This window comes from Dendrobium catenatum, unplaced genomic scaffold (assembly GCF_001605985.2).
Source record: "Dendrobium catenatum unplaced genomic scaffold, ASM160598v2 fragScaff_scaffold_672, whole genome shotgun sequence".
NCBI lineage: Eukaryota > Viridiplantae > Streptophyta > Magnoliopsida > Asparagales > Orchidaceae > Dendrobium > Dendrobium catenatum.
This window is the reverse complement of record NW_021319134.1, coordinates 723,117-749,626: the sequence shown is the minus strand read 5'-3', so window position 1 is coordinate 749,626 and position 26,510 is coordinate 723,117. Positions and strand designations below refer to the sequence as shown.

Sequence of the window (26,510 nt, the reverse complement as noted above, 5' to 3'; positions counted from 1 at the left end):
ATATGCTCTTTTGAGCTGGGCGATTTGATTGACATATGCAGGAGGTGGAACTTCTCAACCTCTGTTGTCTGTAAGCCAGTGCCGGTCCAGTGGACCGGCTGGACCAGTCTAACAGGATCAAAGCATGTCATAGGATGTGGGATGTTGGTAAATAATAACAATTAACAATAGGCTACGCAAGAAATTATGCATACCGTCTTTTTTCATAGGATTTTCCAACAATTAACTGGTTTTTGGTTGATAATTTTTTTTTAAAATCACAATTTTATTGATTATCACTGTAAACGAAATAATGTTGTGTAGATAAATTTATCATTTATTATTTGCTTGGCTTATTGGAGTCGAAATATTTAGTTATATCAATATCAAATTATTGGTGCATGAATATAGATAAACAAACACTATATTACAACTATATAAATTAAGAATAGAGATCTTCTAATAAATAAAATTAACAAGAATGATGAGATCAATTAAATATGAAAACATAGTTGGCCTCACTATTGAATCACCAACTTAGGGGTAATATTGATTTGAGCTCAACGCAAATTTAAACTAAAAAATAAGTGCCTGACTCTTAAAAATTCGATTTCAAGTTGACTCAATGTTAATTTTAAATTAAACTAATCTCTCTCTCTCTTTCTCTCTCTCTCTCTCTCTCTCTCTCTCTCTCTCTCTATATATATATATATATATATATATATAGTAATTATTATTATTAACTTCAGTATGCTATTATACTCCATGCTATAGATGTTATTTTTGTTGAATTTTGAAATTATCAATTGGATAACATTTTATAAAGGATGAAAATAAAATACGATTTTTCTCGCAACCCAACTTGATGTGTATAGAAAAATAAAGGACCCGAGCCAACTTCTTCAAAGTGGATGAATTTTTGGGTAAGAATTACATGTAATGATCAAAGGTCGATCAGATCCACCCTAAAAAGTTAATCTAGTACAATTAGTCTAATTCAAATGCTCATTGACATAAATAGCAAATTGATACGAATTGGCTTTGGAAATGTTCAGAAATTTATGAGAGAAAGAGAAAAACTTTTTGTGATAGAAAGATGCGTAATGATTCTTCAAGTTGTTTGTGTTGAATCCTCAAATCTTTTGAATATGTAAATCCTCAAAGCATGTTCTGTTGATTTCTTAAATCACAAAAGCGGAAGAACTTGGCTAATCAAAATTTGTGTAAAATGAACTTTCATTCAAGTTATTAATAATATGGTCTAAAATAACATAATGAGGCTTTTTACAGGAATATCCAATCATATCCTTATCAAAAGGTGTAGTACAACAACAACAACATCAAGCCTTTATCCCACTACGTGGGGTCGGCTACATGAATCCTTTTTCTCCATTGTGTCCTATTAAAATCAAAAGGTGTAGTGATAAACAAAAATAATTATTTCGTCACTCAACATGCAAATCCATAAAAGTCTTAGGTCATCGAAGTAATTGGATGAGTGGATTGCATCGATTCTCTCCGGCCTATGTTTAGAAAGTTAGATGTAGATCTAAAAAGATTTGATTAGAAAGTATTATAAATGACATTTTTTTATTAGATTTAAATGAGAATTTGACTCTTAATCAAACACAATGAAAAAAAAAAGACTCATGAAGCCAACTCCACTTAGCGGTATAAAGGCTTGTTCTTGTTGTTATATTATTTAATGGTCAACTAAATAGAAGTCTCCTTCATAAGCAATATACATGAGCATTTATAAGAAAATGAAATATTTTTGTTACGTGTTAAGTCATTTAATGCACGAGGTTAGTTAAATATTGGTATCAAATTACCATATTTACTTTCATTTTTTGTCTCATTATTATTGATTATTGTTTAAAAATATCTTAAAATGTATAGAAATTTTTAGCATACTTATATTATTTGGTCATAACTTATCATTATGCACAATAACTATTGATAATGTTTACACTTATTCTAACGTAGTAGTAATAAACTACCCCTTTATCTAGGTTAGATTTCGCAACTTTCCAATATCTAGTGTCAGACGTCTTTTTTGGCTCCTATTGAGGCTCATCTTAAAAGAACTTCTGTCCCTGTCTATCTATCTCACATGACATGACTTTTGTATACTTTATTTACCTTTAACATGAATGTCATAAGCATTTAAAATTTATGTCATTTTTTATGCGCATTCTTTCATCAACTTGTATCAACATGGTTATAAAAAAAATGAGGAAGATGTCTTGTGATAAAATACCTAATAACCCGAATATACTTCTTAAATGGTAAAACAACTATAAAACTTGCATAATATGATAAACTAGAGCGTGATTTTGAATATGAAATCTTTTAGAAAGCATTTGGCTTTTGATATCATTATAGCGTATTTAATATGAAGGATTATTTACTATCACATACATAACAGTTTTATTTCAAATTAACAAACATTAAGCCTATGGATAATTTGCTCATTGTATTAGAGATTGAGTATATCATTGCCATGGTAGGATCCTTTTCGGGATATTTTTATTTTTATTTTATTTGTCTTTTTGAAAACATGTTCTTTTGCAAATAATCATAATTTTTTCAATTTGTAACAATTCTCTATTTAATGATACAGTGTTAACCCAAAATAATCTCGAAAAGATTTCACCCCATTTAGATAGGGGTGTCAATTTTTGACCCGACCCGAAACCCGACTCGGAAAAATCCATGTTTGGGTCGACCCGGTTAGCAAACGGGTCGGGTTTGAGTTCGAATAGCTGACCCGATTTGAGTTTCGTGTCGGGTTCGGGTTGACCCGAAAACCTGGAAATAACCCGAAACTGACCCGGAATTGGTTCTGCCCGAGTCTGCTGCCCCGGTCTGCCCGCCTTGCCCGCGAAAAGACTCGACTCCGATGCGTCGAGTCGAGTTGCAGTCCCTTATTCTACGACTCCGCGTCAGCGCCTCAGCGGTCAGTCACGTGACGCGACACGAGTCACGTCTCTTCGCCTCAAAGGAGAGGCCGTCGCCCATCGCCGACTTGCTGCTCTTTGCGCTTAGCACGATGCCGCTCGGCCGCTGCTGCTGCTACCGCATCGCCGCTTCGCCGGGACACTGGGACAGCTCGCCGCCTCGCCGAAACTGGAAGTAGCGCCACTTTTTCAGCCATATCCCTTAAATCCGTGTTGGGTCGGGTCAACCCGGAAACCCGACGGGTCGGGTTCGTTTTGAAAAAATCGACCCGTTTACAAAACCCGGTTGGGTTCGGGTCGTGTCATATAGCACCGGGTCAGTTTTGGGTTCGACCCGAACCCGACCCGTTGACCTGAATTGACACCCCTACATTTAGACCTTTATGCCCACAATCCTGAAACCCAACACAATTTGTGAAGGAATTTATGAAAATTTGGCTTCTTGATCTAAAACCCTAACCTCTCCTTTTCTTCTACCTTATATATATATATTAAACATGGATATATAACTTTTCCTCTTAGAATCATTACTATCATTTTCTTAACCTATCCATGCATGCCTTGCTAAGTTGAAAAATGAATAAATGTTATGAGACATAAATTAAGTGAGTAGTGTGTATATATATATTGTACACATATATAACTCTGATGTTGTCAGATCTCAAGTTCTGAATGAGAAAAGTGAAGGTTATGTTAGTTAGTCGACAACCAGCGTAAAATTTATCGAATGATCATGACATGAATTCTTTAATGTTTAATTAAGGGTGTTATATTGATTTAAATTCAAATGAATTTCCAACTCTTTGAAATCAACTCCAAAGGTCAGGAATGACCTAAGCATATATTCCTAAATGTTTGGGAGTTTTCTGGAATTTTTAATAAATTAAATTAATTAAATATTGATTTTTAATTAAAATTAAATCTTGAATCAATCAAAGGGGTTTTATTTTTCTTAAGTTGAAAATTGAATTTTGGTTAATTTGAGGTATTATATGTATTTTTTGGATTTAATTTTGATTTATTAAAATTTTAAGGCTTAATTAAAGGTTTAGACTTAAGTTAATTAATTAAGTGGCTTAATGGTTTTTTAAAATTGCTGAAAATTTTCCCTATTGTAGAGAATGTCACTAGGTTTAAGTGTCTTAAATCACATGTCAATAGAATGTGTATCTTAATTTCTAAAATTAATCTAGGTTCTCTAGACATGGGTATTTAATTTTTGTCCTTAATGATGTCACTAGGTTTGATGAGCTTGAATCAATGTTCCTGATGTAGTTAGATTAAGGATTTTAGTTTGTTTAAATAATTAAGACTGATTGAATTTAAAGTTTAACACTTTATTGAATTCATTCATGACGTTGTTCCACTAGACTCGTGGAACCAGACCTTCTTAGTACATATAACATAGCAGCCTCGAATAGTCCATCCTAAAAACATCATCTCTGGAGTAGTTGATGTGTATTAGAATGTTGGATAAATGGTTTTATTAATCAAATTGAAGTTTTTTGAAATTTTAATTAATTATTAATTTTTTAGAATTATTTGAATTATTTTAATTGCATTAATTAAGGGTTCAAAATTTAACTTTTAAAATTAAATTAAATTTTGAAAGTTTTAGATTTTTAATAAATATTAGATCATGTCATGAGTAATTGGACTATTAGTTTCCTTAATTTCGAGTTTTCAATAAAATATTAAGATTTTTTAGAATTATTGGAATTATTTGAATCACATTAATTAAGCGTCCAAAATTTGACTTTTTAAATTAAAGTTAATTTTGGAAGTTTCAAGTTTTTAATAAATATTAGACCTTGTGATAAGTAAATAGACTATTAGATCATTTAATGTGTTGTAATTATTTAAAATTCTTAAATAAAATATTTTAAATTAACTTTAATTTTAAAATAAAAATGCTTTAAATATTTATTGAATAATTTATAATATATTTTAAAATTTATTTAATATTTTAATCATATTTAATTTTCTAAGAATATTGATACTAATTAAAAAATAATAATTAAAACGACACCGGGCACTACGTGGTTGCTCCTAGATCACTGGATCAAAACGCGCGGCAGCGCCTTAATAGCAGATGATTGCGTCTCGCAATCATTAGACATTAATGCTCTGTAGTGGCGTCGGGACATGGTTTTAACTTATTCGCGTCAGCACCGCCGCGAAGTTGTTGATTAGGAGAGCCGCGTGGTTAGGAGAAACTGAAGAATAGCAAGATCTGATTTAGAAATCAACGGTTGAGATTTTGTACACTAAGGTTTTAGGTAAAATCGATGCCCTAGTTCGAAAAATTGTTCAAACGCTTGATCAGATGGATGAAATCACTTGAAATTTTAAACATAAGAAGAATTCATGAACATAAAACATGGGGTTATGTTTTTGTGGTTCAAAAATCACTTAATCGAATGCTATTTAAGCTAAGTTTCCTAGGCTAGGGTTAGCATTTTTCCCTTATATAACTGTTGGATTTGAATGATTAAAGTTTCTTTGAGCTTGTAGATTTTCCTCGTACAATCCCTTAGTTGAAACCACAGTCTGGAATGCGACGGATTGAGAGATCCAAGCTTTGGACGGAATAGGGCTTGAGTTCGCTGAAAAGCTCATCGTCGGTGGCTTATAATGGCTAGATTTGACTGGAGATATGTGTGAGGAGATATAGAAAGCGCAAACAAAATAAGAGCTAGGTCTTAGATGCTTGAAATGGTGAGAGAAGATTAGGGTAGTGAATGAGCTTGTTTTTGAGTATTTTCACTATTCAAATGTCTTGGGGTTTTTTTACGGCTAGGATTAACTGGCACACTCCATAGATGTTTGCCAAGTGGCAAGGGAGTGGTTGGAAAGATGGAGCAAGGACAATCCCTAGAACATCCTTGTGGAAAGGAGATTTTGGCATCTAGTCCACATAAGATACTTAGGAGTTGATTTGAACCTAATCTAGAGCTTAATCCTTGCTTAAGAAAGTTCTAGAATAAATTTAAGGTTGCTGGAATTGTTTTGTATGGAGTGGATTATCTCTAGAAGGCTAATTGACCACTTTGACCACTCATAACTATTTGTTTGATCGTTTGACTGGTCAAACAATCAAACTAAGGCTAATGTGGAATCTAGGCGGCAGCTAGGTATGGTTTGAATGGGATTCAAGGGTTCTTTGAGATTGGAATGTTCGAGTTTGGATGCATATATTTAGGGATTTACCTAAATATCTTAAGTTGACTTGGTCAACTTGCTTGGACTTAATTGACCCATGATTAGAAAATATTTAGGCCATGATTAGAAGTTGATTTGAGGTTTGAAATGGGTTGGATGGCTTGATTTTGTGTAAAAAATAAGGCTTAATAGATTATTGGGTCAATCAGGTTGACCTAGGGTCATGTTTGAGATAGAAAATTTTGAAAAGTATAGAGGTGTTTTCAAGGATCAGAATGGTCTAAATGGTGAAAATGTCCATTTAGACCCTTAATGGGTCAACCTAGGTTGACCCAGGGGATGGATCTGAGCTTAACATGTTTGGAATGATTTTTGGAGTCGTCTGGTGGTAGTAGTTTGAGGGATCAGGAAAGTCATATGGGTCAAATTACTTGTTTGGGCCTTTAATGTTTTATTGGGTCGACCTAGGTTGACGTGGTCAACCAGGTTGACCTAGGAGCTAAATTTAGGCTCAATAGTTTCGAAATGATATTCTAAGACTGTTGGAGGTGTTTCCAGGGTCTAAGGAGGTCAATTCAGTCAAAATGATTGTTTGAGCCCTTAGAGAGCATTTGGGTCAATCATGGTTGACTTGGTCAACTAGGTTGACCTAGGGGCTTGGATTGGGTCCAGCATGTTTGATTTGATTTTTGAAATTTGCTAGAAGTGGTCTCATGCAGTTTGGAGGCCATTTAGTTTGAAATGAGTGTTTAAACTCCTAAGTGATATTTTGGTCATTTTGGGTTGACTTGGTCAACTAGGCTTGACCAGGGTCTGGGTTTGAGTCCTATGCACTCCTAATAATGACTTGAATGCATTGAAAGTGTTTCTAGGATTTGATTTGAAAATATTATGTTGGAGTTTAGAGAAAACTCTGAAATTACCCTTACGAGGCATTTTGGTCATTTTTACCCTCGAGTCAACTTGGGCTCAAAGTGGGTCCACCAAAAGATAGTTTGATGCTTAACAAGTCATAATCAAGGGTTTGGATGTGATCTGAGGGTTTGGAGAAGGCTTCAAGATCAAATTCCACTAAGAGATATGTCCAGTGGTATAGACCGTAAATATTTGAAAGTTTTAAAGCATTTGAAAATAGATTTAGTTTTTGAGGCTAGAGACCTCGGAATGGACTCAAATTTGGAGGGTTGTCTCTAGAGACATATCCTATCAATATGAAATTGATAGACTCTGAATCAGAGGTCATTTGACTGAGGTTTGAAGTGTTTGAAAAATTACTAGAAAAAGTTTTTAGGACAAGGCCCTTTATGGATTTTTGGTTTGGAAATTTGGATTTTGAGTTTGAATGATTGGAATTAAATTATCCAAATCATTTATGATCATAAGTGCTTGGATGGGGTTGAAGTTAGATTGGAAGCTGAATCAAGGTTTAGATTGGGATTAGGATCTGGGTAGATTTAAAGTTTAGAAAGGTTTGAAATCTGGATTTGAATTGAGTCTGGATTGGTCTAAGATCTGGATTGATCCTATGGTTTAGGTAGATCTAGGGTTTGGATAAATCTTCAGGTCTGGGCAGATCCTAAGTTCTGGGTAGATCCTAGGTGTTTGGTGGATCCTAGGGTCTAAATAAATCCTAGAGTCTGAATTAATCCTAGGGACTAGATTGATCTGGGGACTAGATTAATCCTAGTGACCTCATACAAAAATGAGGTCAACAATAGGTTAATGTCATAGAGTAATATTTTGACAAATAGCCTCGGATAGGTCAAACATTCTTAGTCAATTTTTCCAACCTCTTCTATACAAGTTAACGTCATCGTGTAATGTTCTGACAAAAATATCGGAAAGGTTTCCTCAATGGATTTATCTCGACTAGTTTACACCTTCAAATAATGCTTCGACAAATAGCCTCAAATAGGTCAAATATCATTGGTGGATTTATCTTAGCTCTTTCTACATAGGTTTATGCCATCAAATAACACTTTGACAAACAATCTTCTATAGGTCAAACATCTTTGTTGGATTATTCTGATCTCTTCCATATATGTTACCGTCATTGATTACTACTTTGACAAACAACCTCGAATATGCCAACATGTTTAGTGGATTTTTATAACCTCTTCTATACAAGTTAGCTTCATCAAGTAATGCTCGGACAAACAATTTTGGATTAGTCAAATATCCCTTCGACACAGGTTAACGTTATCGAACAACGCTCTGACAAAAAACATTTGATATGTCAAACATCCTTAATGGATTTATCTCAACTGGTTAACGTCATCATGCAATACTTCTGCAGACAGCCTCGGATAGGTCAAATATCCTTAGTGGATTTCTTTCAACCTCCATCACACAAGTTAACATCATTGAGCAACACTTTCACAAATAATCTCCGATATGTCAAACATCCACAATGGATTCATCTTGATCAGTTAATGCCATCAAGCATGCTTTAATAAGCAACATCATATAGATCAAACATCTTTGGTGGTTTCTCTTAACAACTTCTATACAACACTTTGAAGCATCTCTCTTCAATCCCTTCTTCGAGGAAAGATTAAAGCCTTGTTATCATCAAGCGTCCTCTCAATTGACACATTAGTATGTAGCTAGCTACTATCATGGTGCACCACCCTGACTCCTTCCATTAGGATGTTCGATGCACACTACCTTCAATAGAATGCAACTCGATCACCGCCATCATCGGCTCTTCGCCTGATGTACACTGTCATCCTTTCACCTCTTAACAGCCATCATTGGTCCCTCTCTCGATCACCATCAGTAGCATACCCTCCAACTGCCGCTATCAACACGCACTCATATTTTTTTATAATTTTTGCAATCCCTAAAAGAATTTTTATGAATTTTATACTGAAAATTTGATTATAATAATATTGTTATATATTATTGATAGGAAACACTTGAAGATTTCAAGTAAATCCTATCAAATTCATAAAATCAGCGAGAAACTCTTCCAAACTCCAAAAGAAAATCAGAATAACAATAATTTTATTGCAAGAATCAAATAGATTAGAAGAAAACAATAAGATACAAGTGATCCTCTATTCGAGAGGAGGATTGAACTCTCCCAATCTCTAGACGAATCTAGAGCTCAAAACCTAAACCTAAGAGATCCCAAAACCAACCAAATTCAAGATGCTCTAACCCTAGGAAAAAAAGATATTTAATGCATACAATTCAAAAGGAATTCTCTAAACAGTCCCTACATTCAAATTCCCTCCTAACTCCCTGAAAAATCCTTCCAAATTGGCTCCTGTAGATCTTGCGGCTCGTATGGCTATAGCAAGAGGTAGAGAAGTTCCGCCTCATTTGCGCCTGGGCTGATTTCGTGTGGACCGGCTGGACTAGTCTAACAATACTCTCCTCTCAAAGATCCACCTTGTCCTCAAGATGGAGATATGATCTTGTTCCCGTGGAGGTGGCCATCCTTGAGGTGTCTGAAAAATCTTACCAAATTGTTGAATCAAGGACTATACTAAAAGTGACTCCCTCCTCCATCCTGATCACATCTAGCTTTTGTAGTCCCACCAGATAATCTTCCCTCACCTCTTGTATGCTCTTAACCATGGTCTTAAGTGATATCATGGCTTTGGATAGCCCTGTGTATCCCCTTATAACCACCTTTCTCCCATCTACCATTAATTCTATCGTAAGTGCTCCCCAATTGTCCTTGGTTTCCACCAAGGTTTGCAACCACTTAATCTCCAGGATGACATCAGTTCTTCCTAACTCTAGTGGGATAAAATCCTCCATTACCTGAATCCCCTGGACGGTCAACAACACTCTGCAGATCCCCTGGCCTTTCTCCACCTTCCTTGTACCCATCATCACCCCATAATAACTGGTGTCTACCAATTTCACTCCCAGTTGATTGACGACATGAGTGGTAATCAATGTTTAAAATTGCGTATTAGGTATTGAGGCATTTTTCATTCGTGAGGCGAGGCGTAAGCCTCAAAATCAAAAGATTGCGTAAACATAAAATGATAAAAATTGTATATACTTATGAGTGAATAATATAAAACATAAAAAAACGTAAGATATGAAGTGAAATCAAAATATCCCAATAATAAGACAACATGAAATATAGTTCAATTCAAAATTCTATCTTTCCCAAACCCCAGTATTCTTTTCATTAACATATAATTATAATTTTCAAAAATAAATAGCAATGACATCACATAAGAACTCATAAGTCATCAGCACTGTCATCACTAAGGGGTTCTTCATTTAAATCATCATTATTATGAATTGCTCTCTCCCCTTCCTCCTCTCCTATAGAGTCTAATGTTGTGCATTTACTTCAAGATTTATGTAAGTTTATATATATATATATATAGCGTGAGGCGTAAGCCTTATGCCAGTGAGGCGAGGCGGGCTTCAACCAAGTTGAGGCGCTAGCCTCATAAAAAAAACTCGAGGCTTAAGCATCGAGGCATTTTTTACTGGAATTGCGCAAAGGCGGGCTTCAAGGCGAGCCTTATATTGCGCAATTTTAAACCATGGTGGAAATGAAATTATGGGTTGCCCTACTGTCAATCAATACTACCACCTCCATGCCTGTTATTTCCCTCTTCACCGTCATCGTATGATTCAAAGTGAATTATACTACGAAATTCAGGGAGACCTCTGCCACATTTAGATGCAGCTTATCATCCATCTCTCTATCACCTCCCTCAGTTTTCTCGTCATCATAGATGTTGAGAACCTGAAGTGTTTGATCTCTACACCTGTGCCCTGGAGTATATTTCTCATCACATCGGAAACATAAGCCCTTTGCCCTTTTCTCATGTATCTCCTCTGTCAGTCTCTTAAAATTTTTTCCGCTACCTCATCCTAATGGCTTCTCCTCGGTGGTCTCATGAAATCCTCCTAATGCCAAACCCTTTGGTGCTAAATGAGTAGTCGTAATCCTGTAAGTGCCTCTCGAGCTGCCACTCCTGGCTCCCCTCTCTAAATTCTTCTTATTTTCCACCAATTGGGCCAATTTCATGGCCTCTCCCAAGTCACAAGGCATCATGACTTTCACTATCGCTCGGATTTATGCCTTAAGCCCCTTCATGAAAATCCCCTCCAAAGCAGACTCTGATAATCGCTCCACCCGACTGGCCAGGTACTCGAACCGCTCCCGATAGTTTGCCATTGATCCATCCTGCACCAGTGCGAAAAACTACTTATAGAAGTCTCCTACCCCGTCAATTTGGAAACGTTCCAATAAATAGTCCTTGAATGCTCTCCAGCTCTTTATAGGCCTCCTCTGGTACTGCCATTGGTACCATGAGAATGCCTTCCCCTCTAAACATAGGTCTACTGTTGCCAATTTCTCCTCATCTGTCAACCCATTGACAGCAAAATACCTCTCCACTTTATAAATCCACCCATACGCATCCTTCCCTTCAAATATGGGTATTTTCAACTTCCTCACCTTATGATCTCTCATGTTTCCCCTTCCTTCATAGTTTTTCCTCTCCCAAGTGCTTGACCCTCCCCACGTCACCCGGTCTTCCCTTTCCCTGTCAAAACCCAAACCCCCTTTGATTTCCCCTCTCCTTCCTTCAAATTCCACACCTAGGCGGCCATAATATCCCTCCCGGTGTTCCCAAACAGCACCCCTTTGCTCCTGCCCTCTATACATAAGCCTTTCCCCAAGCCTACCTTCTCTATCCTACCTCTCGAAAGGCTCCAAATGGGGTCTTCTCCCTTCTCCCTCTATGATTTCCAACTCGTCTTTGTCCTTATGAAAGTCAGAATTCGTATTCTTTCCTTCTGGACCTTTCTCCCATGAAGTTGCTGATTGTTTGTGGATTTCCAATATCTTCTTCATCATATCCCGTAAATCAGCTACTTGCCCTTCCATGGAGGAATTTCTGTCCTCCACCGTCGTCTTAATCTAATTTATCTCCCCTTCTAAACGGTCCTCCAGCGCATCTACCTTCTTGGCCGCCATAAAAAAATTCTAGTTTCGCTTCAAAAATCAGCAGACATTCCTTCCTCAGATGAAAATTTATTGCTAAAATTACAAGAAATCAGCCCCCGATGGTCCCAAGACTTGCTCTGATACCAATTTGATAAGCATCACTTGAAGATTTCAAGTTAATCCTATCAATTTAAAAAAAATCAGCGAGAAACTCTTTCAAACTCCAAAAGAAAACCAGAAAAACAGTAATTTTATTGCAAGAGTCAAATAGATCGGAAGAAAACAACAAGATACAATTGATCCTCTATTCGAGAGGAGGATCGATTTCTCCCAATCTCTAGACGAATCTAGAGGCCAAAATCTAAACATAAGAGATCCCAAAATCAGCCAAATTCAAGATGCTTGAACCTTAGGAAAACAAGATTTTTAATGCATACAATTCAAATGGAAATCTCTAAACAGTCCCTACATTCAAATTTTCCTCCTAACTCCCTAAAAAATCCTTCAAAATTGGCTCCCGTGGATTTTCTGGCTCGTGCGACCAAAGCAGGTGGCAGAGAAGTTCCGCCTCATTCGCACCAAGGCCGGTCCCGCGTGGACCGGCTGGACCAATCCAATGGACTGGTCTAACAATTATTTAATAAAAAATATATATAAATATCTTAAGCCATAAAGACTTATTAAATGACTTTTTTCCACTTAAGGCTTGTTTTCACCAAACAGAGAGCTGCTTAGGGATTTAGGGAAGAAGGGGAGGAGAGAGAGAGAGGGGAAATATTGATTATGGGTGAGTTCGAGCTATTTTTGTCCGTTGGCCCAATTGAGAAACATGTTCGTCTCGAGGTAATCACATCATGATTATGTAAATTTTAAAAAATATGCAATTTTTAGTGATTTTTTAATTAAAATTTTGTTTTCATTAGCGAAAAATATGGATAACTTTGCACCGGTAAAACTTTCATTTCATAACTTTTTATATGTTATAGAGATTACAATTATGCACATTTTGAATATTTTTTAAAAATTTTACAAAATGGGTTTTGAAATGTGGGTTTTTTATTAAATAAAAAATTATCTAGATATTAAAAAATAGTGTTGTTGTACAATAAAAGTCTTAAAACATTATTTTACACAATATCTGATTATTTGATAATTTTTTGAAAATGTGAATTTTTAAAAAATATGATTTTCTGCCTAACATTATAAAAAATTATGCAATTATGACACATGCTCAATTACTCTTTAATTGTTATAATGTGATGATATATGTACATATGTGATTAAATTATATCTACTGTGAGCTATAAGGGACCATAATCCTATAAGATTGTCTGTGTTAGGGAATATTTTGGTGCTTTTAAGGCATATTTTGGTGGTTATAAGTCATATTTTAGTGCCTATAAGCATGTTCTGGTACTATAAGCACAAAATGGAGTCATAAGGGGTCAGAATCTTTTGAGATTCTGTCTGGATTCGGGAAATGTGATATGAATTGCTCTATGATATACATTGCAATTTATTTATTTGCTCAGTATTGTTATTTAAATAATTGGATAACTACTATGCTCTTATTATATTTTTTAGTATAGTGATTTATTTAAACTGCATTTAACTACTTTTAAATATTCAGGAAAATATTTAATACAAGAATTTAAAAATTTTGATTGGTTTGTGTGGCATGTTGAGTTGTTATAGTTCACTGTGGTTTTGTTTCTGGTTTTCAGGCTTTGGGAAAGAGAAGGAGATTTTGGATTAACAATTCATGATCAGATATGTGTTTATAGGTATATCTCTATTTTGATTTTTGTATAGTCATAGTTAGTTTATTATTCAATTCTATAGCTCAGCATGTAGTCATGTATTATAGTGCAGATATATATTTTGATGAAATGAAAGAAATCTGGTTAATGAGTTTATTTTAAATATTTGGATGTTTTAGTAGTTATGTAGTCTGCAGTTTTTTTTTAAAATAAAAATTGAAAGAGAATCTGAAATACTCTAAAACTAGATCTTGGGATTTGTCTATCACACCTCAATGATAGGACCTATCCTGGTCGGGTTGGGTTGTGACATCCGTCGCCCGCCGACTGTGGTCCTTTCGACCTTCGTCGCCCGCCAACTACGTTCACTCCGTCCACTGTCGCCTTCTAACTACGGTCCCTTCGGCCACCGTCGCCTGCTTACTATAATCCCTTCCTTCGACCACAGTTTTTTTGACCTCCTTCGCCCGCCAACTACGGTCCTTCCGACCTATGTCGCCCGCCGACTACGATCTCTCTGACCATGTCGCCCGCTGACTAAGGTCCTTACAATCTTCGTCGCTCGCCGACTATGGTCACTCGACCAACCTTGTTCGTTGACTACAGTCCCTCCAAACTCATTCGCTCGTCGACTTCAGTCCCTCCAATCAAAGTTGCCCGTCGATTACGGTCTCCGCGATCATCATCGCCCATCGACTACAATCCCACTTGTCTCAGTCGCCCGACTATGACATCTTCGACGTCTGTTCATTTGATTCTACTGACCAAACAAACAAGCTAACATTCTCTTTAAACCGACTCCCATTTCACTTGATTCTTTCTACTCACTCTATATTATGCGCTTTATATGATGTATATTTACTATATTGAGTTAATGCTTTCCCTCTAGGAAGGGCAACATTTTTAATCGACTGCAAACACTAGTAGAACCATTTTAATTGAGTCAGCATTTTTTCCTCTTTTCAGGGTTTTCTACGTAAAATTATTAGTGTCTCTTATGACTCTTACACCTCTCTCTCTTTCTCTAATCTGTGTGTGATGGATTTTCGTACAAATTTAGACGTTAAACTTTATATCTCTCTATTGCCGCGAATGTTTCAGGACGCAACAATGATCATTAAATAAAATCTAAAGAAGTATGTGTGTGAATGACTAAATAAGAAGTGCAGGACTGCCTGCATACAGATTCTTCAAGAATTTACTTCAAACATCAAGGTTAATAACCATAATAAGGAGGGGTATGTTACATCCTACAATAAATAAAAGTTACCTCGAGTTGTGACACTCAACACTTCGCTTCATCTAGTTCCAATGTATTGGTTCTAAATAATAAGAGCCCTAAATTCATATTTGAGACTATACTAGTTAATCAAACACATGACATATGGCCTAACTTAACCAAAATTTTATTATATTAGAAGCCTTATATAAAGCATAAATGGTTAATATTTAACTAAATCCGTGCAACCCTGTCCGTATTAATTTCCTAAGTTATGCTAGGTTGATTATTATTACTATGAAAGTTTAACGTGCCTATGCCAACATGAGAAGGTACAATTACTTCTGTAACAAGAGATCAAGAAGGAGAACAAAATGAAATCTTCGCCAAGGATAGCAAGAGAAATAAATTGATTATAATGATGTTGAGAAAAAAGGTTAAAGAAAGTGGTGTTGAGAGTTATCCCCTCTAGCAGCTATGGAGGAAGGAATCAAGGCGAAGTGTGATGCCTGATGGGGCTTTCTCTTAAACGTGATTTTGATTGAGTCTGCGTAAGAGGTTTACAAGAATGGGATGCATGAAGGGATTCAAGTGATTGGGGTGGGGCTCAGATCACATGAACATGGGCGTCGCCAATCAAGGATTGGTGGTTCTGGTTAATAGAACTATAACTATCTGATGATGAGTCAGTTATATTTCCAATGTGCTAGGATTAGTCCAAGTTTAGTTTAGGTTACTCCACAAGATACACAACAATGTAAATGCCTATATACAGGCATTGTATGCGATGTATTAATTTGAGAAAAATTTTAATAAAGCTTTAGGATAGATTTTTCTCCGCCAAATTATCTGTCTCTCCTCCCTCCCTCTCTTTCTCTCTCTCTTGCAAGAAGAGCTCAAGAAGCTCTCAAGAACTCCTAATTTCCTAACAAATAGTATTAGAGCCTGGTGGAGGCAATTGACAAGGAGGAAGGTGTTTTTGATAAAGAAAGAGAGGAGTCGTTGCCATTGACACACCCGGAGCAAGAATCGGCGAGGGCTGCGGGCGTGGAAGATTCGGATACGACCCATGCGTGGAAGCATGATAATACCGGGCACGGAGGCTTTCGGGCTATCTGGCCAGAATTGAGTGCGGTTGGAAGTTTACCGTAGGAAGTGCACAAGAAGCTTGAGCGAGCATTACGAGCCTAAGCGAGAGGCAAAGCGGCACGACACGAGAGCCGAAGTGGGCTTGTGCGGGAGCGCTTGTTTCTTGGGAGCACTAATTTCTAAAGTTGATAGAGGTTTAAGAATCGGATAATTGGAATTCCTTTTTTCGGAAATCCTAGTTTTCTTGGAAGGAGTTTACATGGCTTTAGATGATATTATCAAAATGTCCAAAAAGGCTTCCTTTAAAGGCAAACGAGTTTCTAGGATTTCTAATAAAAGCTAGAGATTCATGAATGATCGTGGAATACCACGTAACTCCAAGGTCCAGAGGTTTATGAATTCTAAATCTTCCATAAGACAAAGTGTGCTTTCCCAGAGAAGGAAGGCGGGTTGGTTTGCACTATTCAATCGTCGCCATAATTAAGTCAGAGGCGTGTTGTACGCCTGTGAGAGGTGGACTGGAGGCCAAAGTTTTAAGATTATGTTATTCTTAAATGATATGATTAGATCTTTTCTGGTGGAGCTTCAGGATCATTTGGTTGTTGTATGTTGGAGCAGTGGATCAAGAAAGGCAAAATCAAAAACCTCAGGGTCATAGGTTAGTCACGGACTCAGAACCAAACAGGTGTAGTGCGAGGTCGCAGGTTGGATCGCGCACGAGTCTTCGAGGAGGTGGTGAGGTCGTCGATTGCTGGTGAGGAGGAAGAGGATAAATGGGCTGCTATGGGAATGATGGTGTAGGAGGTAAGGAAAGTGCTTAAGACGTCGCAGATGGAGGTGGTGAGGTCGAGATTGAGGGCGATTCCGAAGAGTTGTGTCTACATTGGAGTTATCTGTTGCTAGGTTGATTGTGATAAAGGACGAGGGATAGGTTAATTGGACCTAATCCGACTATTAGTCCAATCAATACTGATGGAGCACTAACGGTTGAAATGAGGAAGATTAACTATGGATAAAGAAGATGATTCTCGGTTAAGAAAGAAGATTGGTTTAGATCTTTGAAGTGGAGTCGGCCTGTTCTTGAGGAGCATCGTCGGGAGTGAAAGTGCAGAACAACGTTGACGTGCGGTATATAAGGAGATCACACGGGAGCACGAAGGACACGCAGGTGAATGCGCGGGGCAGGGGATTGAGACGAGTAGGGCGCGGGTGAAGGCGCAGGTGAAGGTGCGCAGGTGGACACGCGTAGGGTGTGGTCGGAGTCAGACCATATGAGTGCAAGACGCTAGCACGGGGCTTGAGGTTCAGGGTGCAGGTAGACGCACAGGGCGCGAAAGCGAGACGCACGAGGTGCGTGTTGTTAACTGTCCGGTGGACTCTATTGGCAGGGAAGACTGGCGGGGCTATTCTTTGTGAATAGCATATATATATATATATATATTGTAAATCTAGGACCAAGGTGGAAATTGTTGGATATTGGTCTTAGATTTAGGATTGTACTTTCTTTAGTTTTCTTGAATGGCTTGTATTATCATTAGTGTAACATTTTAAGCCTATATATAGAGGCTATAGGCTGTATTATAAATGGTTAAGAAATAAAGTTTGAGTTTGCTGCTTTCCCTCTCCCCTTCCCTCTTTCCCTCCTCTCCCAAAAAGCTCAAGAAGGAAGTGCTTTTTCCTTTCTTTGAAGATCCTAACACAATGGTTTTCATTTTCTCCATGTTTGTTGATCTTATCACAAGGAAGCTATAAGTTTCAAATAAACTTCGTAATTTAAACGGGATATTTACATGTGCCGATTTCTTGATTATGCAAATCATTAATGCATCATAGAAGCATTCATGGTGCTTTCCCCACCTAATCATTAAAACCAGATAATTGCTCTTAGACACAATATTTAGTTGAAAGATTCTTTGAAGCTACGTTATGTTGTTTTGTCTACAATTTCTTTAGTTTACGTATTGTAGTGTTATCAAATTCATTAACTAACTTTGTGAAAGAGAATCATTATTATTTTTCCCTTGGATGTTTATAGTTGGAGAATGGGACTGGAGGCATGTCACCTGGACATCCTCATGACATAGAAATTCCTCCCCCAAGGCCTAAACGAAAACCATGTAGTTCATATCCTCGGAAGACCGGTGCAGCCTCACAAAGTCCATTTGTGGAAGTAAAAGAGAAAAATTTGTCACAGGCTTTTGTTTCGCTAGGAACTGATGAAGTGGCAATGGATACTAAGATTAAGGTGAAAATGTCAAACTACTTCAAGTCATGTAGTTTGTAAAGTTCTACTTATTTTCTTTCTTAAAAATGTCATGCATGACTCCAGTCTTATCAGGAACCAGTGAAAGTTGCAATTGAACAAAATACAAAGCAGGCATTTGGAGAAGGCACTTCATCCGCTTCTATCTATTTTCATCTTAATAGCACTTCAGAACCTTTAGAACAGATGCCAACATTGGAAGAGTTGAAAGAAACTAGAAGTAGAATAACAAAAGAACTGAGAAAAAATGATTCTGATTTACAAATTTTTGGAATGAGTACAGATTCTCGGTTTGGTTTCACTACTGAAGAGAAATGGCAAGTACTAGGCCATATGGAGATGCCATTTACATCATGGAAGGACAATCTACAAGGTGGTGAAAACCATGAAAATATTCCTGCTCAATTTGAAGGTACAAAATATTCTGATGAAGATATCTCAAAATCAGTGTCAACTCAACTAGAAGCAAATGCAGATCTTAACCTGTCACTTGATTCTACAAGAACAACAATACATCGGACAAAAAACTCAATTTCATCCATCCATCAGGCGGTTCCATCCATCTCACTTCATAACCCGTTCAGTAATGATGACAATCCATTTAGTGCACTTATAAACTTAACCAACTACTTTCCAAGTCTCCTTGTATCTGCCTTGTCACAAAATCCAGCAGTTCATCAAGCAGCTAGCATTGCAGCTGCTTCACTGCCACCTGCCTATGTGGATTTTTCTATGCAATCAAATAGCAAGTTAGTTGGCGAAGCTCCAGAGAAACAATCTAGCGCATCTTCTGGCATATCGGCTATTGTAACAGCCACAATTGCCGCTGCAGCTGCTTGGTGGAGGGTTCATGGGCTATTGCAATCTCCTTCTCAGCCAAACCACGCATTTACCCAAGTAATGGTGCAAGCCACAGAGTCGGCCCAAGTTCCTGAAGATAACAGTGACTCTAAAGGAAATTTTAGCCAAACTCATAAGCGGAAATTTCAACAAATCGAACAGCAGGAGACAAACATAGCGATACAACCTTCCTCTGCATTATTAGAGATCTCTTCATCACCAGATACCTGCCAAAGCACAAAATCTGCAAGGTCTCCAAAATCTACCAAGTGCGCAGAAACAGCAATTTGTGGAATCCATGATGTTGATCATGTTCCAGGCAAAAAGAAACATGATCCGTCCTCCTGTGATTCTAACACATCGCCCAGCAGTGAAGTAGAGAAAGATGCAGCTTTGAACAAGGAAGAAGCCAAAGGAATCAATGAACAAGGTGAACAAGGCCCGTCCATTATTCAGGAGTTTGGGGATACTCCGGGGATTAGCAAATCTAGTACTGAAGGTCTCAAACAGGTTGTCATCTAATAAAACTAAAATTGTGATTCAGTACATGCTTGCAAGTGATTTGTGCTCTATTTTAATTTATTCTACACAATTGTCAGGACTCGATTGCTTTTGAAGAGCTATTTTATCGGCAGTTGCTGCCGCACTGTTTCTCCCCACTGCATTTGGATGGCAACTGGACCACAAATTCAGGAAATGAGGAAGCTCCTGGACTGCAGATCGACCTCAACAGGAAGGTATTCACTCCATCATCTACTTGCAACTTTTCCAGGGAAAATGCACGAAGTAGCATCAACAATGGATCAGAAGTTGCAACATTCAACAGGCACTTGGTGGAAACCGAGGAGAGGAATAACACAGGCCAAGAGGAAAGCAGTGGAAAGAGAGCTTGTCTATGAGGAAAAAGCTGTCTGGTTAGCATAGTTTCATATTGGCATTTGGAATTGGAATAAAACTTTAAAGCTTAATAAATCATGAAACCCCGCATGGTGATAGACTTGATCCTTTGATTCTTTTCTATTATTGGTAAGATAACTTTGTAGTAGTTGTTTGGGGTGGTGCCTTAAGAGAACCTTCCTGCAAATGAAATAAATATGTAGAAGCTGATCATACTTCTATAAACTAATTGATTGAGCTGATTTCAATCACAGCAGTTTGAGTTTATTAGATGTTTATGCTCTAATATTACGCATCATTTAGATTAATATAGCACAAACCACCACAAAAGCATGCCCACACTTGTTATTGCCTTTAAGGGTTCGTTTAGCTAAATGAACGTCTGGATAATTTACGCATCTGACGTCTTGTATTAGCAACTGAGGTTTTGTTTGTGATGACTTTTTTTTTTGTTTTTTAAAACAATTTTTTAGTTAAAAAAGTAAATTTTTTGTTATTATTGTACTAAATTGTTTTAGGAAGCAGTAGAAAAGTCATTCCAAACGAAACCTGAATGATTAAAATCCCGGCTGATATGCTTAAGTTCATGAACCTTTCGATTTTTGAACATAGGGTAGAAGAATGGGTAATCTCCTTTCTTGTATTACAATATTGTTTGTTTATAGAACCGTCATTATGTTATTTCCTTTCATTAAATTCTAACACAAGCATTGAAATTCAACCAAGTTTAAGCCCCGGAAACACACCGTAAGTTTTTTTTTTTTTGTTAGAGGTTAGATTTGTAAACATAACTTATTTGGATGATTTGTAAATATGACTGAGCGCCGCCGCCATCGAGACCAGTCCGTTGCTGACGTTCGCCGCCGACCTTTCCCACTTTCGCGCCGTCCTTGTCGAAGTTCGCCGCCTCTACTGACGTTTGCCGCTTGATTTGCCGGAAACACACCGTAAGTTTTTCCTTTTGTCATAGATGTTCTTGGTAGACATTTGCAAGAGATTGTAGCATGGTGTATGTATTTTGTTGATGATATTATTCTTGTTGATAAGTCTAGAGAGGGAGTTGATGTGTATATTTTTAGTTGAGATTAGAATGCTCTTATGGAATGAGATTACAGAGAGCGAGAGTGAGAGATGTGTATATTATTAGTTGATATTAGAATACTGGAGATTAGAATGCTCTTACGGGATTTACTCTCAGAGATAAGATATGAAATAAGCATATTAGTGAAAATGTTGGAGAAGCTCTTATGGAAGATAATATTATAGAAAGGGAGAGATTTGCCTTAGATGGTTTGCAGAGATTAGAATGCTCATGAGTGGCTAACTTTACTCATAGGGACAAGATACGAAATGAGCATATACATGAAAATGTGGGAGAAGCTCTTATGGAAGATAAGATCAGAGAGAGCAAGAGATCTGCCATAAATGGTATTATCATGCAAACTACATTTTCACACGTCAAGAAAATCGATAAATTCGCTGGAAATATCTCCAGCGCAAACTACGTTTTTACACAGAACCCCATTGAAGACTTATAATCTGCCAGTTTCATCCATCGATAATAGTCCGCTGGAATAGGGCGGCGGATTATTTGCCGGTGATTCCGACGCAAAATTTCCACCGGAAATATCGGCGGATAAAAAGTCAGAATTCACTTGAAGAAAACGACGTGCAACCTTCATTTTTTTTTTGCCAAAAAATATGCCAGAAATGTTTATTACATTTCACCGGTAAAGCTTTCCGGCTTGCGAATTACCACCGTTACCGCCGTATGGATATATGTCGGAAATTCGCTGGAAAATCAAAATTACTGACAGTTTTCCCTTGTTACTGATGGATTTTGTCTGCCTGTAACAAGCCTTTTTTTCTGTAGTGTAACATGTATTGCTTTTTTCTATCATTTCAGAATAACTCCCTTGGGGGGTCATCTATCATATGTGTAATTCAACACAATCACGTTTAACTTTAAAGTTTTCAATAAAAAATTAATAAGTATGCCAAATAAGCCGCAATGCTTAAGAGTCCAACATAAAGCTTCATTGTGAGCCTATTCCGGCGAATTTCAGGAAATGAGGAAGCTCCTGGACTGCAGATCGACCTCAACAGGAAGGTATTCACTCCATCATCTACTTGCAACATTTCCAGGGAAAATGCACAAAGTAGCACCAACAATGGATCAGAAGTTGCAACATTCAACAGGCACTTGGTGGAAACCGAGGAGAGGAAAGCAGTGGAAAGAGAGCTTGTCTATGAGTAGAATCTTTAAAGTGCAGAAAATCTGCCTGGTTAGCATAGTTTCATATTGGCATTTTGGATTGGAATTGAATTTTAAAGCTTAATAAATCATGAAACCCCGCAAGGTGATAGACTTGATCCCTTTGATTCTTTTCTATTATTGGTAAGATAACTTTGTAGTAGTTGTTTGGGGTGGTGCCTTAAGAGAACCTTCCTGCAAATGAAATAAATATGTAGAAGCTGAGCATACTTCTATAAACTAATTGATTGAGTTGATTTCAATCACAGCAGTTTGAGTTTATTAGATGTTTATGCTCTAATATTACGCATCATTTAGATTACTATAGCTCAAACCACCACAAAAGCAACAAGTCCACACTTGTTATTGCCTTTAAGGATTCGTTTAGCTAAAGGAACATCTGCATGATTTACGCATCTGACGTCTCGTATTAGCAACTGAGTTTTCATTTGTGATGGCTTTTTATGTTTCTTAAAACAACTTTTTAATACAAAAAATAAAATTTTTGTTATTTTTGTACTAAATTGTTTTTGGAAGTAGTAGAAAAGATATCCAAAACAAAACCTGAATGATTAAAATCCCGGCTGATATGCTTAAGTTCATAAACCTTTCTATTTTTGAACATAGGGTAGAAGAATGGATAATCTCCTTTCTTCTATTATAATGTGGTCTGTTTATAGAACCTTCATCATCTTATTTCCATTCATTAAATTCTTACACAAGCATTGAAATTCAACCAAGTTTAAGCCATAGTTTTTTTTTTTTTTGCATTTGGCAAAATCCCAACGGTTTGAATGTGGCATGTTGAAAATGTTTAGTTTGCAAGTTTATTTGTTAGAGGTTAGATTTGTAAATATAACTGATTTGGATGATTTGTAAATATGACCAAGTGCCGCCGCCATTGAGACCAGTCTGTTGTTGATGTTCGCCACCGACCTTGCCCACTTTCGCCGCCGTCTTTGTCAAAGTTCGCCGCCTCTGTTGCTGACGTTCGCCGCCTGATTTGTCGGAAATATGCCGTAAATTTTTCCTTTTGTTATAGATGTTCTCGGTAGACATTTTGCAAGAGATTGTAGCATGGTATATGCATTTTGTTGATAATATTATTCTTGTTGATAAGTTTAGAGAGGGAGTTGATGTGTATATTTTTAGTTGAGATTAGAATGCTCATATGGAGTGAGATTACATAGAGTGAGAGTGAGAAATGTGTATATTATTAGTTGAGATTAGAATGCTGGAGATTAGAATGTTTTTACGGAATTTACTCTTAAAGATAAGATATGAAATAAGTATATACGTGAAAATGTTTGAGAAGCTCTTATGGAAGATAATATTATAGAAAGCGATAGATTTGTCTTAGATGGTTTGCAGAGATTAGAATGTTCACAAGTGGCTAACTTTGCTCTTAAGGATAAGATGCGAAATGAGCATATACATGAAAATGTGGGATAAGCTTTTATGGAAGATAAGATTAGAGAGAGTGAGAGATTTGCCTTAAATTGTATTATCATGCCAACTACGTTTTCACACGTCAAGAAAATTGATAAATTCGCTAAAAATATATCCAACGCAAATTACGTTTTCACACAGGTACCCCCTTGAAGACTTGTAATCCGCCAGTTTCATTCGTCGATAATAGTCTGGCGGAGCAAGGCGGCGAATTATTTGCTGGTGATTCCGGTGCAAAATTTCTGCCAGAAATATCGGCAGATAAAACGTCAAAATTTGCTTGAAGAAAATGACGTGCAGCCTTCATTTTTTTTTTGCTAGAAAATCTGTCATAAATGTTTCCGACGAAAACATTTCACCAGTAAAGCTTTCTGACACGCGAATTACCGCCGTTACCTCCGTATGGATATCCACAGGAAATTCACCGGAAAATCAAAATTTCGGACATATTTCCCTTGTTACTGACCGATTTTGTCCGCCTGTAACAAGCCTTTTTTTCATGTAGTGTAACATGTATTGCATTTTTCTATCATTTTAGAAAAACTCCCTTGGGGGGTCATCTATTATATGTGTAATTCAACACAATCACGTTTTACTTTAAAGTTTTCAATGCAAATTTAATAATTATGCCAAATAAGCCTCAATGCTTAAGAGTCCAACATAAAGCTTCATTGTGAGCCTATTCAAAATAGAAAGTTAGTTCATATTTTTTTCATTATACAAGTTTGAATATAGTTATCATCCTTTCCAAAGCTTTCAATACCAGGTTGTAATAGAAATGAGAAAAAGATTTAAATCTTATATTCAATATTTGATCCTATTCAAATAAGGTTCAAACATCTGCTTTGAGCCAAGGTTTTGAACATTAGATGCAAAATTAGGTTTGTAGAAGGTTCAAAACAAAATATAAAATTATATAGAAAATTTAAACCTTATTTAAACCCCTATAATAGAGCTTGACAAAGTTTTGAATCTCATGTTACTGTTTGAAACCTATTCAAACAATTTTCAAATCCTATTTGAATAAGGTTCTAATGCGGTTTGAACCTTATTCGAACCAACCTCTATACTCTTTCAAATTCTTATATATATAAATATAATCATGAATTGTTGGGGGTTTATATACACAATAAATATATTTGAGGAGAAATTTTTTTTTTTTTTTAATGAAAAATATGTCTTGAGAACTAAAAAAAATCCAAATAAGTTTATTTTAAAGCTAATTATAGAACTAAAGAAACTTAAATAAGGAGTCATAAGTTTTTCTCCTAACTCCTTTTATAATTAGCTTTAAAATAAGCTTACTATAAGTTTTGAAAATTTCCTTTTAAATCTATTCTTGACATTTTTGCATTTAATTTCCCTTCCTTCTTAATATTTTCATTATGCGATTATTTTTGCCACCAATAACTTACATATATGTATATAAGAATATTAAAGATTGGAGAGACTAGTTTAAACAAGGTTCAAACTCCTTCAAATTTCATTCAAGTATAATTTAAACATTGTTGGAATATATAATTAATATTAGCTTTGAATTTTGTTTGAGGTTTTCTCGATCTTTGTTTTAGGATTAAAAAGAGTTTAAAATTTCTATTACAACTTCATACCTTGTTTGATTATTCTTCAAACTTTGTAATGCATTTAATATGTGAGCATTATGTTTGAAATAGATGTTCAAACCATGAGATAAGATTTTAATAAAAAATTTATATAAAAAAAATGCATTCAAAATTACAATTGTTCTTATTAAAAAAACATAGATATATAACTTTCTTTCTTATTAATACTTTGAGAAATTTATATTTTTCTCATAAGACTATGTTAATGATCTGAGTTCAAATAAATTACTTTTATAGTTAAGATTATTTTGTTTGAATTAATTAAGTTGGGTCTTAATTTTTGAACTCTAATGGTAGTAATTAAATTTAAATTAGTATAAAATAATATTCTAACGTATACTAAATTAATCTTACTAATTTTGAATGTATAATAAAATTTTATATTATTTATATTTTTCTTTAACCAAATGTGAACCTTTATATCAAACAAATTTAATATATTTGTTTACTTTCTAAGATTCATTAATTTTCTAATTAATTAATTAACTTATTGCAACATAATCTTATCTTATCTTTTTCTATTAAACACCACTGACTTATTATTTTTCTAAAAAAGAGGGGGGGGGGGGGGGGGGGGGCAAAAAAAAAGTGGGACAAATTGGGGGGGTGAATAGAAAGAAAAAAAGAGAATGACATGGAGAGAAAAATAAGAGAGAGTGGGGCTAGAGAGGAAAATAAGAGGGAAATTTCAACCACGTTTGCCAACATAATCAGCAAAAATAAAATAAAATCCCAAAGGAAGGTGGATGGAGGGTGGAGGGGCTAATTAGTTTTAGAAATTAAATTTACTACATAATTAATCTTATATATGCTAAGAGTTATATTAATATAACTTGAAATAGGATGATTTTTAATTGTTGGGTCACAAGACCCCACTATAGATCCGTCTATAGCGTCAAAGACTAATTTGATAAAAAAAAAATCATCATAAATTAAGAGATTTACATATATTACACTCAAAATTTACTCATTTATACATTTAACACATATTTTATTATTTATAAAATATAATATCCATTAATCAATAAAACTCTTTATGATGAAAGAAGGGAGACACGGGGCCATGAACCACCTTAAAGGG

The 26,510-nt window shown here is 36.1% G+C and overlaps 1 protein-coding gene across 5 annotated transcripts in view; it reads left to right on the top strand.

Annotated features, from left to right (window-relative positions):
- The window catches only part of LOC110100892 (protein LHY), a 33,709-nt gene extending 11,066 nt beyond the window's left edge, over positions 1 to 22,643 (top strand). For 2 of the 5 annotated variants that reach the window (XM_020828612.2, XM_020828628.2), the window contains exons 5-7: positions 18,140 to 18,349; positions 18,434 to 19,717; positions 19,807 to 20,374. In XM_020828612.2, coding sequence (XP_020684271.1) covers positions 18,140 to 18,349; positions 18,434 to 19,717; positions 19,807 to 20,106 — 1,794 coding nt within the window. In that variant the 3' untranslated portion in view covers positions 20,107 to 20,374. Of the gene's footprint in view, positions 1 to 13,760; positions 13,821 to 18,139; positions 18,350 to 18,433; positions 19,718 to 19,806; positions 20,375 to 22,196 lie in introns of those variants that run through there. The other 3 variants (XM_020828625.2, XM_020828642.2, XM_020828618.2) reach the window with 3 other exon arrangements.
- Positions 22,644 to 26,510: the final 3,867 nt, after the last annotated feature.